This window comes from Schistocerca cancellata, chromosome 1 (assembly GCF_023864275.1).
Source record: "Schistocerca cancellata isolate TAMUIC-IGC-003103 chromosome 1, iqSchCanc2.1, whole genome shotgun sequence".
In the NCBI taxonomy this organism is placed as follows: Eukaryota; Metazoa; Arthropoda; class Insecta; order Orthoptera; family Acrididae; genus Schistocerca; species Schistocerca cancellata.
The window spans coordinates 541,631,810-541,646,407 of record NC_064626.1 but is presented as its reverse complement, the minus strand read 5'-3'; the positions used below and the strand labels follow the sequence as shown (position 1 = coordinate 541,646,407).

General features: G+C 39.9%; 1 protein-coding gene across 1 annotated transcript in view; it reads left to right on the top strand.

Annotated features, from left to right (window-relative positions):
* LOC126189591 (odorant receptor Or1-like) overlaps positions 1–7,894 on the top strand; it is a 48,306-nt gene extending 40,412 nt beyond the window's left edge. The window contains exons 6-7 of the mRNA XM_049930958.1: positions 5,705–5,860; positions 7,797–7,894. Coding sequence (XP_049786915.1) covers positions 5,705–5,860; positions 7,797–7,856 — 216 coding nt within the window. The 3' untranslated portion in view covers positions 7,857–7,894. The remainder of the gene's footprint in view (positions 1–5,704; positions 5,861–7,796) is intronic.
* The last annotated feature ends 6,704 nt before the right edge of the window (positions 7,895–14,598 follow it).

Below are 14,598 nucleotides of genomic sequence, written 5' to 3'. Positions count from 1 at the left end.
ACTAGCAGTCATTCCTCACTAGGAGAAGCTGTTATCCCCTGGACGGGTTTATAGCGGTAGTAGGTCGGTGGTCATAATATTGTGGCTGATCACTGTGTTTCTCACTTCACTCTCCTTGTTGACGAACATATTTCTCCCAACGAGAGACCACTTTGTGGATACCGTCACTGCAGAATATTTGACTTTGTTGACGGAATCATCTTTTCTTGCACTGCTTCATTACTGTCAAAATGAAGTCATCGTAGACGTTCCTTAAGATCTGTAAACAGATGAAAAACGGATAGGGTCCAGTCGGGACTGTATGTATGAAGATCGATGACACTGATTGTACCAGTTCTCGCAGGGCTCTTGACAGGTCTGGCACTCTCTTACTGAAGGATATGATGCTACTATGTCAGATACTACTTTCAGACACGAGCAGGTCGAAGTTACAGTTCTGAGGTATGTAAGATTCACATAGGAGCGAGCACGCACAAAAAGTTCAGAGTGAGGTGCAAAGAGAAATTGGAAATACTGTGGAGCTTTTCAGTGGATCGGAAGGCGTTAAGTAAGTGTATTGTTTTCAGAAAATGGTGGAGTACCACCACTCTACAGTCCAGTGGCAGGAAAAAGCGCACGTTACCACGAGAAACATTATGCTCAGCCAGAAAGAAGACTAATGCCCCATCCAGTGAGATCGTGTAATATACAGTTGACCCGTTACGAACTAACTGGCGACTGGTCTGAATTAAATCGTTCAAGTAATCTATTGCGTTCGATTTAGCTCTCCGCGCTAGACTTAACCGCTTCTGAAGCCTCGCCGGGAGCCCTTGGGATGTCGTGTCGTTAAGCGGTAACACTGCGACTCTGCGGTTGGGTCCAGACCTGCTGGGCGGACGCCTTGCCGCCCTGCGACACGACGCGATTTCAACGGCTACTCCGAGGTGGATGCACCGGTTTCCGTCAGACCACCATGCGGTGTTGCCGCAATGAATCCACAAGATTAATTCGGGATGCACATTTACGTTCGATCTCCAGCGGAAATCTGAAACAAACGAGCATGAAGGAGATGTGTGACCGGTCCAGCATAAGTCTCCGGTTGTCGCCAGTAATTCCTCATATAAGTCCCAATGCACATGATATCATTAGTTCCTTCCCTTTCTTTTCCTTTCTCCCCCTTCACCTTCAATTTACACAATATTTTTCCGTTTTCTTACAGGAAAGGGTGAAACCTGGCACAGGCATATAGTCTACTCCTCTGGAGAGCACCAAGGGGGGCCGCTGAGCATAAAGTCCATATGCAACAGATGGACCACCGTCATCAGCGCCACATGCCCTTACTTTATAAGACAGGGGATATGTTTGAAAATTAATCTGGGACGTTGGGGCAAAGACTGATGATGGGGCAGTTTACGCCACCACCGCCCCTGTAGTCCCAATTCAGGTGGCTTAACTTGGTCGTCGGTATCGCCCAGCCATTCATGCCATATCAGTTTTTCTTGTACCATGCAGCTACGTCGTAACTCTTTTATGGCATCTCTTCTCAGTTCTTGCCCTGGGGGCAAGGCTTGCGTCCTTCAATGTCAATAGCCTCCCACAACAGAACAGTTCTGTCACCAATCCCTCTCGCGTGCTCACAATCACCTTAGAATCCACAATACCAAAATTTCGATAAGGGACTCCATTACAACACCTTTGCTACTTTTAACTACAAAGTTTCCCCTGTGGTGAACATGGGGAAGAATTTTGCAATGTACCATTATTAGCAGCGGAGGACTGCTTTGTTAGACGTACAAAGAATAAGTAAACTACTGATTGTTAAAGTATCTGAAGGTAAGTTATTTGAGTTAGTAAATGTTGAAGTCAAGTTCCTTAATATTTAACATTTCTGCTCCAGAAGTTGATGTACTCGATATAGCCTCACTGGACGCTGGACAGTCTTTTAATGAGTACTCACAGTTAGACGATCTGTTAGTCGGTGTCGTCTAGGGTCAGCAGAAACAACCGGTGGCGCTGCCAGGAATCGCTACCTTTTGCTGTCGACATGAGTACTGGGAAAGTACTCTTGGTGATTTCAGGGACTGAAAAACTTGTAGTTTAAGTTTCTTGGATAGTTACACGGATGTCTTGGTACAATTTACCGTCAATACAAAACCACTCTCTATCGAATTACGTGAAGAAGTGAGCCAAAAAATGTTACTTGTTAGTTGAATGTCCCCTACCTATCACGGTCACGATGCAGGCCAAGATTAACATCGAAACTATTAAAAGTTGTTCTCGGTCAGGAAAAAATTTGGGGAAATTTGAGGTAAGGTCTTATGGGATCAAGCTGTTGAGGTCATCGGTCCCTACGCTTACACACTACTTAATCTAACTTCAACTAACTTACGCTAAAGACAACACACACACCCGTGACTGAGGGATGACTCGAACCTCGGGCGAGGGGAGGGGGGTGGGGGTTTGGGGGAGACCCGCGCGAACCACGACAAGGGGAGGCGCTCCAGACCACTCGGCTACCCCGCACGGCTTTTGAGTCAGGATATACATTAATCTCACTCCTTCCACGTCAACGTGTACGTAACCGATTTACCGTTCGTTATCCACACTTTGGAGCTTCTATCTTCAACCAGTTTAATAAAGTGTGTTGCGCACATTTTCCGGAACTAACGTCCGCCTGCTTAGCTGAGTGGGAACGTGTTTTGCTACCCCGCAGTGGCCCCGAGTTCGATTCCTGATTTTTTTCGCTTTTTTACTGGGTGTTGTGTTGTCCATGTCACCCTTTCGTCGTCATCACCGACACACAAGTCGCCCAACGTGGCGTCACCGGAAACAAGGCTTGCAACTCGCTGGCCGAATTTCCCTGGATGATGCCTTTAGGTTAACAATGCCACACGATCATTTCATTTTATTTCAGGAATAATTGCACTTGCTTCACCTTGCTCATCGGCATTTGGTAAAATTTATTGCAGTTTATGCCCCACTGCTATTTTTGTGCACTCGCGAGCCAACACGTGTGACGCTCAGCAAGCCTGCCCCCAACTGGCTCGAGATTCTTTGTCAGCGCTTCCGCCTGCGACGCCACCCACGTCCAACTAATGGCTGTTCTTTCTGAGGTCCTCACTCACTCTGCACGCCGCCCTCTCTTGATTTTTTTTCTGTACTGTTAGGAATTATCTTAGCTGACTTATATCTGGCGAAACTTTACCATGAATAAAATGTTCTAAGGTTTCCTACCGCCTAAAACTCAAATGCCAAGAACATGCGACCAAGCACTCCCTTGCGATTGTCAAGTGGATGACTGCTGATTAACTGCTGGTACCCCATTATATATTCTAGCTGCTGGTTGTGACGTCACTGGCGCTCACGGCATCGTCATGTATTGGCTTACACGGACTCTAGATTGACCTTGTGCGCTTCAACGACGCGATCGCTGGACCCCGATCCACTCTGAGCTGTAGGCAGCCGTGTCTGCTGCGGATGTTGTTGGTGATATTTATTTTCATAGCTTCTTTAGTTACACTGCCCCAGAAGCCGACACAGCCAGTCACTACAAGTGTTTCTTCAGTTTTGATTCGGTAACAGTTCTCCAGAGTATGATCAGGTGAAACGGATTTTTGATGCAGCGTGAGCGGTAAAATCTCTGGTCTTCTTCCTTGTCTTGTTCTACTCTCGCAAAATGTCATGTAGACGCCAGGTCTCCTGGAACCTGTCACATCTTTGACGAGTTCTTTGAACTTTTTCGATGTCATTCGTCAGTCCCACCTGATGCGGATCCCACACTGCACAGCAATACTCCAGAATAGGGCGTAGAAGCGTGATGCAAACAGTCTCTTTAGTAGTTCTGTTGCACCTTCTAAGTGTTCTGTCAATGATTCGCAGTCTTTTGTTTCCTCTACTCTCAACATTATCTACGTGATCGTTCCAATTTAGGTTATTTGTAATTGTAATCCCTAAGTATTTAGTTGAATTTTCTACCTTCAGATTTGTGTGATTTACCGCGTAATCGAAATTTAGCGGATTTCTTTTGGTACTCATGTGAATAACTTCACACTTTTCTTTATTCTGGGACAATTGCCACTTTTCGCCCTACACAGATACCTTACCTAAACCATTTTGCAATTCGTTTAGGTCATCTGATGACTTTACAAGATGGTAAATGACAGCATCATCTGCAAACAATCCAATAGGCCTACTCAGATTGTCTCCTATGTCGTTGCTATAGATCAGAAACACTTCCTTGGGGAACGCTGGATATTACTACTGTTTTACTATATGTCTTTCCGTCTATTACTACGAACTGTGACAATTCTGACAAGAAATCACGAATCCAGTTGCACAACTCAGGCGATATTCCACAGGCACGTATGTTGGTTAGAAGACGTTTGTGAGGAACTATGTCGAAAGCCTTCTGGATATCTAAAAATATGGAATCAATTTGAGATCCCCTGTCGATAGCATTCAGTACTTCATTAGTAAAACAGCTAATTGTGTTTCACAAGAACGATGTTTTCTGAATCCGTGTTGACTATGTGTCAATAAATCGTTTTCTTCGAGGTAATTCATAATGTTCAAACACTGTATATGTTCCAAGACCTTATTGTAAATCGACTTTAGTGATATGGGCCTGTAATTTAGCGGATTACCCCTATTTTCCTTTTTGGGTATAGGTGTGACTTCAGTGATTTTCCAGTCTTTAGGTACCGAACTTTCTGTGAGCGAGTGATTGTATATAATTGCTAAATATGGAGTTATGATGCCACAATACTCTGAGAGGAACCTGACTGGTATACATCTGGACCGGAGGACTTGCTTTTATTAAGTGATTTAAGCTGCTTTGCTACACCGAGGATATCTACTTCTATGTTTCACGTTGGCAGTGGTTCTTGATTGGAATTCAGAAATATGTACTTCTTCTTCCTTGATAAAGGGGTTTGGGAAAATCGTGTTTAATAACTCTGCTTTAGTGGTACTGTCATCAGTGACTTCACTGTTGTCATCGCGCAGTGAAGGTAATGATAGCGTGTTGCCACTGGTGTGCATTATGTATTAGCAGAATTTTCTACCAGATTTCGAGCCAGACTTTCATTGTGGAAGTTATTAAAAGCATCTCGCATTGAAGTACGCGCTATATTTCGAACTACTGCTAGACTGTGCAAATCTTGGGGATTGTGCTTCTGCAATAGCGATCTGACCCGTTTTGTGTGCCATGGCGGATCAGCACCATCACTTATTAATTTCTGTGGCATATATCTCTTAATTGCCGTCGACACTATCTCACTGAAATCATTCCACATCTTTTCAACACTTACCTGGTCAGGTGGGAATGAGTTGAGACTCTCTCTTGAAAACACGTTAAGAGAATTTTTATCAGCACTTTTAAATAGATGAACTTTGCTTTTCTTTTTGATGGTTGTGGGTGTTACGATATTCAGCCTAGCAGCAACTGCCTTGTGGTCGCTAATCTCTGTATTCGTCATGATACTCCCTATTTGTCCCGGATTATTTGTTGCTAAGAGGTCAGGTATGCTTTCGCAAACATTTACGTTTCGAGAGGGCTAATGAACTAATTGTTCAAATTAATTTTCTGAGACAGCATGACATTTTATGCCTAAATTAAATAAGTCATCGAAATAAGAATCAGTGATAACATCTTTAATCACCGAAAGAATGATTGTAAATCGTTTTGCCGTGCTCGTCACCGTTAATGACACCTACAATGTTGCAGAGTGAGAAGCTGTCTCATTCGGCCTTCGGCTGTGGTTGGATCAACTGCAATTCTCACTTCAAACGCAGCTTGCTCATCTTCATGATGATGGTGGGAAGGCCAGTCGAGATCACAGTGGGAAAGACGTGTCAACTGTCCAAGCAGATGTTGCTCCAGGTTAGTAAGCAGATCATGAATCTTGAACATACATATCCTGATCTCAATTTGTTTACCTCAGTTGATGTCTACAGTGCTAAGTTAACTATTCCTGTATGAAATAGCACAAGTGCTACATAGCTGTCGGTTTTATGATAGGGATAATTTTGTGACATACATGCTAAGGCATCCAGAAATGATATACAATATAGCCTCCTCATCAATCGAGAGTCTAGCAACGTAGAATAAGGAGGCGCTGGAATCCACAGAAATGAGCAAACGGACCTGACAGCGAATTGGCCTGCGGAGACAGTAGTGTGACTCAAAATTCCAGGTACATGAAGGCCGTCACCTCATCAGTTACAAACACACTCGAATTTTCTTAAATCGGTGCCTAAGAAACCTGTCATCATTATTATTGTTCTGTTTAGGATTTTCCTGAGTATCTTTACCTCTCCTATTCATTCCATTAGCTCTTCAATTCCAAATTTCTCTGTCGTTTTATATATTAACATTCTTCTATGGCACCATCAAATATCAAACGCTTCTAGCTATTCCTCTCTGGTTGCTTTTTAGACCTGATTTCACTGCTATGTAAATTTGCTCTTAAAACAGAGCTGTTGTTTCAGAAACACCTACCTCACCTCTGTTGCAGGACTTCCCTTAAGGAGAACTGCCCTTGTCTGCAAGTAATTTTACTGTGTATTCTCACTCCTTCTACCCTAAATAGCATTACTTAGCGTGTGGCTTAATAAAGCAGCTCTGTTCTTCCTTAATTCGATGATTAGTTCTTACTCAACTCACATGATCCTAGTATAGTTTATCTGATTCTCCAACGTATTTCCAGCTGTTGATCACTTTGTCCGTAGCAGCTGACAATTTTACATAAAATCTCTGTCCATATGCTTAAGGAAATTGCCAAACAACTGCACATTTCAGTGCCCACTGCATGTTCTAGGATGTTACCCGGTAGATGTGAGCACGACTTCTGATTTTTTTCAGCGACCGTATGTTCCCATGTTCCATATGCAGGCTTTCCTATGGCATTCTTTTCATTTTTATGTTATACAGTGTTTGGGCTAAGTTTTAATATGAAGACAGATTTCTTATGATATTTTAATTTTTAGTTTAAAATACGGTTAAATTTTAAATGCTATCTCATACAGATATTGTGCCCTAAACAGAAATATTCTCATTCGGTACACATAAACAGAATTGGAGACGAAACAAAGGATGCACATATGTAATTAAATAACTGGAACACCCTTCGCCCATTGGATTCAACGGTAAAGTCCCCTGGTCTTTCTGTATGTGGGCGATTGCTCGCCAGCTTCAAGGCAAATCGACAGCGGGCTCATGGACGTGGTGTCACTCTGACATTCGATCTCCGTTCGTTGAAAAAGTGGTGAGAAGCGGCAGAGAAATGACTCCATGCACATGCTGTTTGTACAACTGATACAGGAAGTGACACTATTAGAGAGCTATATAGTAGAAAATTTGAAGCGAGCTACTTTGTGTTTGAATCACATTCCACTTACACATTTGTATCTATTACAGAGATCATTAAACGAGACGATCTTTCATCATCAAAGGTGTTTGGTACAGTGCTTTCTTCTATAGTTAAATAAGTAGCAGCTAGCAAATCACATAGAAAGAAGGGACGGCCTAGAACCATAATGAATGTGGCCTGATAGTTCGTAGAAGCCTTGGAGCGTATAACCTTACACAATAACACGTCAGTAAAAATGATAAAATTAGCACTGAAACAATTAGAAGGAGATTGAAAATTGGTGTTCGTACACGAGAAGCAGTTCATAATATTGTATAAAAAATTGGGAAGTTAAATCACTATTGAATTGCATTCAAGGTTTTACAAGTAATGTGAAAGCCACATTTCTTGACTTTTATTATTTATCTATATATATCTTATTCTAACTGAGGGTTGCTCTTCCGACAGGTACTCAACGGAACATACGTCCTGCTGAACATGCTTTTCCAAGTACGCAGCTCTGAGTAAAAACTCGGCAATACATAAGTATATAAGCTTTAAAACACATACACTGTAGTATACACTGCAGGACACGAATTTTTATGGAAAAACCTATAGAAAAAGTTACATTGTATATTTTATGCACGCTAATGAAAAACATCAGTGCCAGTCAGTATAAGTGTTCACAAAACGACTATTTTAAGGTATTGCACACTCTTCTTTTAAATGAGATTTTTGGTACGTGATATCTTGGAAACATGACAGAGGCTTATACACAGTTCCCCTATTTGTACTCATCTGAGTAATAAATAAAAGCAGTGAGTTTCTTTCGTAAAATGATTTATTTTCCGTTGTTTGTATTGTACATTTAATAAGTAAATTATTTAAAATGTACACATGAGTGAGAAAAAAGTCAACAAGATTACGTACATCACCTGCAGAGAGCTGAAATGGACACACATCAGAACAACGCGGTTTATAACGCTGGTTATGTCTCTTTGCGGCTAACTAAGTGAGTATATATTATTACAATTATCAAAACTATGAGTACACAATTTTCGTGTGCAATTACCATTTAAAACACAGAATATATGAAAATGTAAGTGTAAATCACATCTGTCGTTAATTGATTCAGTATAACAAAATACATATGAGAAACAGTCTATAAATCTCCCGTCTGCTACTGTTATACCATAACCTCAAAACTGGAGGCAGTAACAAACAAAATTTTGCCTATCTGCACTGTTTAACTGATAAAGAAAACGGTCGCCAGCCTAACTAGGCAAGAAAATGATTAACATTCTCGTTCAAGAAAATAGTTATTAGTAACTTTAATGGATAAACACAACCTATACTTTGCCACACGCGAGTGCAGGGAACTCTCACACATACATATGTTTACGGTAAGATTGAAGCTAACAACTGGAGCAGCACAAACTATTTGCAAAAATATAAGAGATAGCGAAATACACTATTACTTTCGGGGCTTAAAGAAATTATGGTTTTACTAATTAGTGGTCTTTCCGTTACTTGTTACCGCGCATTAATACAACAGACAAACTGTGAATCCTTTTATACTGTTAATATGCACTTCTAATACACAAGAGAGACAAACACTTAGCAAACATGAGTATATAACGCTTCACAACTGCAGCTTTCTCACTTTTACTACAGCGAAACACAATGTTGACAAAATTGCAAGAAACTGACTCACCTTTTCGAATTTACTACAGACAACAATGTGATCATTTACTTTATAAGCCTCAGTCTTAAGAACTTTTAATTTTGAAGTTAGCAACAGCACTTTAATAAGCAGTTTTAATGGGAATATTTTCAGCAAACAACATTTACTTTAACTCACTCTCTTGCCACCTTAACTTTAACTTTCTTTTTACTATGTTGAAGAGGCATTAATGAGCAAAATATTGGGCTTTAATGTTCTTTTAGTAAGGACACTCGGATATCACTTTAGCTCAAACGGAGAGGAACCTGAGAGGTGTTATGATAAGGAGAAAAATCAAGGTAGGTACATAAATTCAGATATAAATTACCTTATATTTGAGCACACTAACACATCCATTAAGCAGATCCTTCAAGGTGGTGGCAACTACATGTTGTTAGGTGGAATTGCAGGTAGAATTGCTGGACTCTGTCATTTCTTGGTGGCGATGATTGATACCAATCCCAGAATATTTCCAGCTATTTATCCATTCTTCCGAGGCACTGGAAAGCGGCAGGAAAAGCCTCTCTCGGAACCAGCACAATATGCATCTGTTACATGGCAGTGCACGGACTCGTAGCTCGTCTCCGACTCGTAGCTCGTCTCCGACTGACTATCAGTTCCACCTTTTCTACCTAGGCCAACCACAATTTACGCGCGCTACACAGTTCCGTTCCCGAGGGGAACCACTACACCTTTTACATACAAATTAACTAATAACCCTAAGTGAAGGTCGGCAGTTTACATAACAGCAAACAAACACATTAAATAAAACAGAACATTTTCGCATATTGACACTTTTACATAAAATTATTCACACAAAATTACAATCATATACAGTAAGTTTTGTCCCCTCCAAATGGGACAAAGAATTTAAATAACAGATACACTACATTGCATAGGATCAAATCATGACATCAAAGGTTTGACAAAGAAAAGAGTATACAATTTTGTGTTATCTGTTCAATCAAACACATTTACAGAAGCACAGCAATGTGACATTAAATGAAACAAAAGCAAAATAAATCAGTTGAGCATTAGAGCTATGGTGTTACAAGTCCTTCAGTGAAAGTTGAAATAAAGTGCATATTATTAATATTGTTAAAGAAAATGTAAGAGAGAAACGCATGCAGGCAACAGGCAATATGTAAAAGAGGTGGAATATGCTGTTTATGTTTTATTGTCGACTTGATTACTCATCTGACGCCCAAATTTTTATCTCTGCTGCAATTAAAGTCATCCTAGACGTGCGTTCTATTTTGTCAGTGTATAAGCGTATAGTGTTAATCTAAGTCCGGTAGTTCATCTGTACGTTTACTGTTCCAAAAATCAGGTGTATGTTCACTATCATACGCCGCGCTCCTGCCCAGCGCTCTGAGCGCAGCCTTGAGTGTGGCTGAGGGGTGGGGAGGGAAAGGAAAGTGGAGGCTGAAGCTGGACGCCCCTACTGCAAAGCAGTCAGACGCCATGCAGTTTGCTGACAAATCGACTTGCATTAAATTACGTTTACATAGTGCACTGTGAATATTGTGGCATCCACCCAGTTGTCCAAAAAAGAGAAGTGTGGAAGCCACATCGTTCAGTGCCGAATAGGAATTACTTTAATATTGGTACAGCTTAAAGGCTATGTAAAATGCTTAATAGGCCATGCCACTCTTATGTGCTAGTAAACCACATATTAGAAAGTTATTACAACGCCAACCACAAATACAATACGATGCACTTGTCTTCTGACGAACGACAGTGTATTCTGGCTGAACTGAAGGCGGCCATTAACGGAGAAAACCGAGTTAATGGTTAATAAATAGCGTTGAAAATATCTTTTATCATCGACGTCACCAATTATTTGAATTTGTTAAGTTTCTTAATCCGAGGGTAGAGTAATCTGGCAATTGGCATGGATCACAAGATTGATACTACCAGAAAAAAAGTAATCGTATGGAAAAATCAGCTCCAAGTTCATGACCAGGAATATTTTCCGCAACTCAAGGCAATTATATGTGGACCAAGCATGACTTACAGCATTTACGTAACTGAAACATTTCGATATGAGTTCTCAAAGAGATTCTCGTACACTGCATTCCATCACCAACGTTTTTCGGGAACAAATCTGTTTAAATTCGAATCAGGTGTAGACAGATTTGGATTTAATTGTCAGACCCTTCTCGCTTCTGGCTGCCGATGTACCTCTTTACTTCCAACTTAACCTTTAAACACATGCGTGAGAGAGTTGTTTCCTGTTATTAAATCGACAAAGTTATCCCGACACTGAGATTTAAGAGACATTAATCTACATAACTCCATGTGACTGACTATCAGACACTGATCAGTAAAGACCGGATTATATGCATTATAAGAACCTTAGAATATGCATCCATATATGAATCAAAATGCATAAAAATGCATGAAAAGTGTCCAGATATGCAAGATCAAATAACAAAAAACGACGTAGTATTTACGGTGTGCATTATATCTCAAATTCAAACCTAAGAAGGGACCTTTCTGCGGTTATTTTCTAAAAATCTGCAAAATGGGATCGCGTACTGTGTTTCAAGAATTGTTCCTACTTAGCTATTGTTGTCGGTAACAAGCGGATGAGACGCGTGTGAGTCACAGCGAAGCAATCAATATGTACAGGACGAACTTCCAGATATATTGGACGTAGAAGGGCGCTCTCAAAAAACTCCGTAACTTTTTCTTTGAAAAAAATAACCTAAAATTTTTGGAACAGCATTAACTTTTAATTAATACTATTGGGCCAAAGCATCGTATATCACTTATTGTACATTTTTCTACTATTGTAAACATAAACGCCCAAATACTGTTCCGAACGTTCTGTAGTAAGATTGTGTCTTACAAGCTGAAAACGACCGTTCTACATCAACTGAGGTAAGTGGGCAGTATTTGAATCTGGGTGCTATGTTGGCACTTATTGTTTCTGGTATAAGTTCGCCCATCCCATTAATAAAACTATCAATTTGGCACAAGCTGCCTAGCTGCCTAAAGACCGACTGTCCGCTTTCGAGTCTCAATCCGAACTGTCCTCTGTCGGTCAGCGGCCGCGTTTCCGCTGGCCGAATATCCTCGCCCAACTTACTGGGGCAGTTCCCTTTCCTGAAGCCGTCCATCTGATCGGCTACAGCTTATTCTACATTATTTCACATTTTAACATATTTAAATAATCAAAGCTTGATCACTTTTACAGTCTGAATTAAGTAACTATAATGTCCATTACATAATAAACGTTAAATTCTTGTACATAAAACCAATATAATTTCCTTCTTAGCTTCGAATGACAACGTCCAGTAGTCTGGCACTAGTGTGCTTTCTGATAAATAAATAAAGAACAAAAGTAACTATTGTGCACTAAACTTTACAACAAATATTCTATTACCTAATGATTCAGTAAGATGTCATGCTGTCATCGTTCAATGTGTTTAGTGTGAAGGAAATGATGATCTGATGCTTAACTGAAAATACTGATAATTTAAATTTACTACATCTTTTAAACAAATGAAGTTACAAACTTGATATTTACAGCGCTTGTCATTTTAATGATGCGCTTGTATATTAAATGTCGATAGTTAAGATTGACCAAAGCGTTCAGATTTTAGCATTCAGGTCTTTGTTACAAAACTTGTTAATTTCACTCTAACAGTAAATCCTAAACTATTATTGATGTGATTAGTACTCAAGTTTTATTGGGATCACCATGAAAATTTAGGGAGGATGGTGGTTTAAAATTACTGTTGCTTCATTCCCTAAATTACTACAGAATTAAATAGTTTCCATAAATGTTTCCCTTTATGCCCGATCTTATTATGTCCGCCATATTTTACACTGTTACGTCTCCCTGGCCACAAACTCCTTCTACTGGGTTTCCCTAGACGCAGGTTCTCGCCTGTCTCACTCGCACACTATAGCACAATAGACGCCATCTCGTGGCGAATCAGCGCTCTTTGTGGCATGCTATCCTGGACGACAGGCTTATTTCACAATTCCTGAAGGCTAACTTTTTCGACAATATGAGAGCGAAATGCTCGTTAACTAATACACCTCCACTTCATAACATGTTGGCGTGCCATGTATCATGAGGTAGCACCCAAAATTATAAGACATAAATTTATAATACAATAGTATAAATATCCTAAGCGCCAGATCAATAGTGTAATTATTTGTAGTGGTGTTGATGCAGCATGCTTTAAGTTTAAAGAAAGTTATATCTAATGTAAATTACGAATTGCGGCCTATTAATTAAATGCCAAATAAAGCTATACATTTATCGAAATCCACTGTCTACTGAAATGCCGCAGAAATATCAGCACCACTTCGCTCACTATCACAGAATCTTTTTGCCACAGCGAAGTCTCCAGAGGCGTTCCACACATTCAGAGCCGAGTACCTCACTGAAATTCTGTATGGCTCTGCATTCCATCGCCAACGTTTTCGGGAACAAATCTGTTTAAATTCGAATCAGGTGTAGATACCTAAAAGCAAACACCTTCTGAAACCACCCAGGATCTGCACTGAACGCTTCCCCCGCTGGAATCGATACAAACAGATCTAAACACCACAGTAAACATTTGATTTACTGTGTTTGCAAGATGACCGTAGATCCTTCAATGATTCTGACATGTTATTCAAGTCCCACTAGAGACATGCATCTTGTGACAGATTCCCAATCGAATTCACTGGCAGATTAATATTTTCTTTTAATTTAAATAACTCCCTTAGATTCAAAACTAACAACGAATATGGACAAATCTCACTCCTCGTTTAATTCCGTGCAGCGAAGCTGCATACACAAATCGTTGCTCCATACAACAATAAATTATTTCCCCAAAATATTCTCAGATAAGTAGATAAACATACATCTGTCTTCCTAGGTAAGCATTATTAATTTTCATTTTCAAAAATTCTCTGACCTCTGTGCACCTAACTTGGTGTGACCACGTCTTACAATTTCGAAATTACAACAAACATGAAACCATTCAAAACTTGAGCCAAAAACATACATACACATAAATTAATTCCTTATATACCCACGAAAACCTAATTTATACGGATACTGTACACGGATTTTTGACTTGATACCATTCACCAAATAATCGAGTTCTCTGATCTCCTTGCAATTAAATGTGTGTCTAAACTATCTCTTTATAATTGCCCAAAAATCCTTATGTGACAAAACAACAAACAAACCATTATCAATTCTGTAATAAAACATTGCAAATTACCCCTCCAAATAATCTTATAATCTAAACAGAGATACACCTATTTGTTAACCTACTGTCCCCTGCCTTATCGGCCTATTTATACTGCCAACTGTCATTTTAATTTACAGGTAGTAATATTAATTTCTTATTCTTTACCCTATGTAAAAACTCCCGAACCTGCCGACATTGTAACCTCCCCAGAGAAATTTGAAAGACAATATTTAAATGTTAACGAGAATAGAACCTAGTCTAGCCTACCAGCAAAAAATGTAAAGTCAATTCAATAAAAAAAATGAAATCTCAGTGACACTGAAAACGCAAATAGACCGAAATG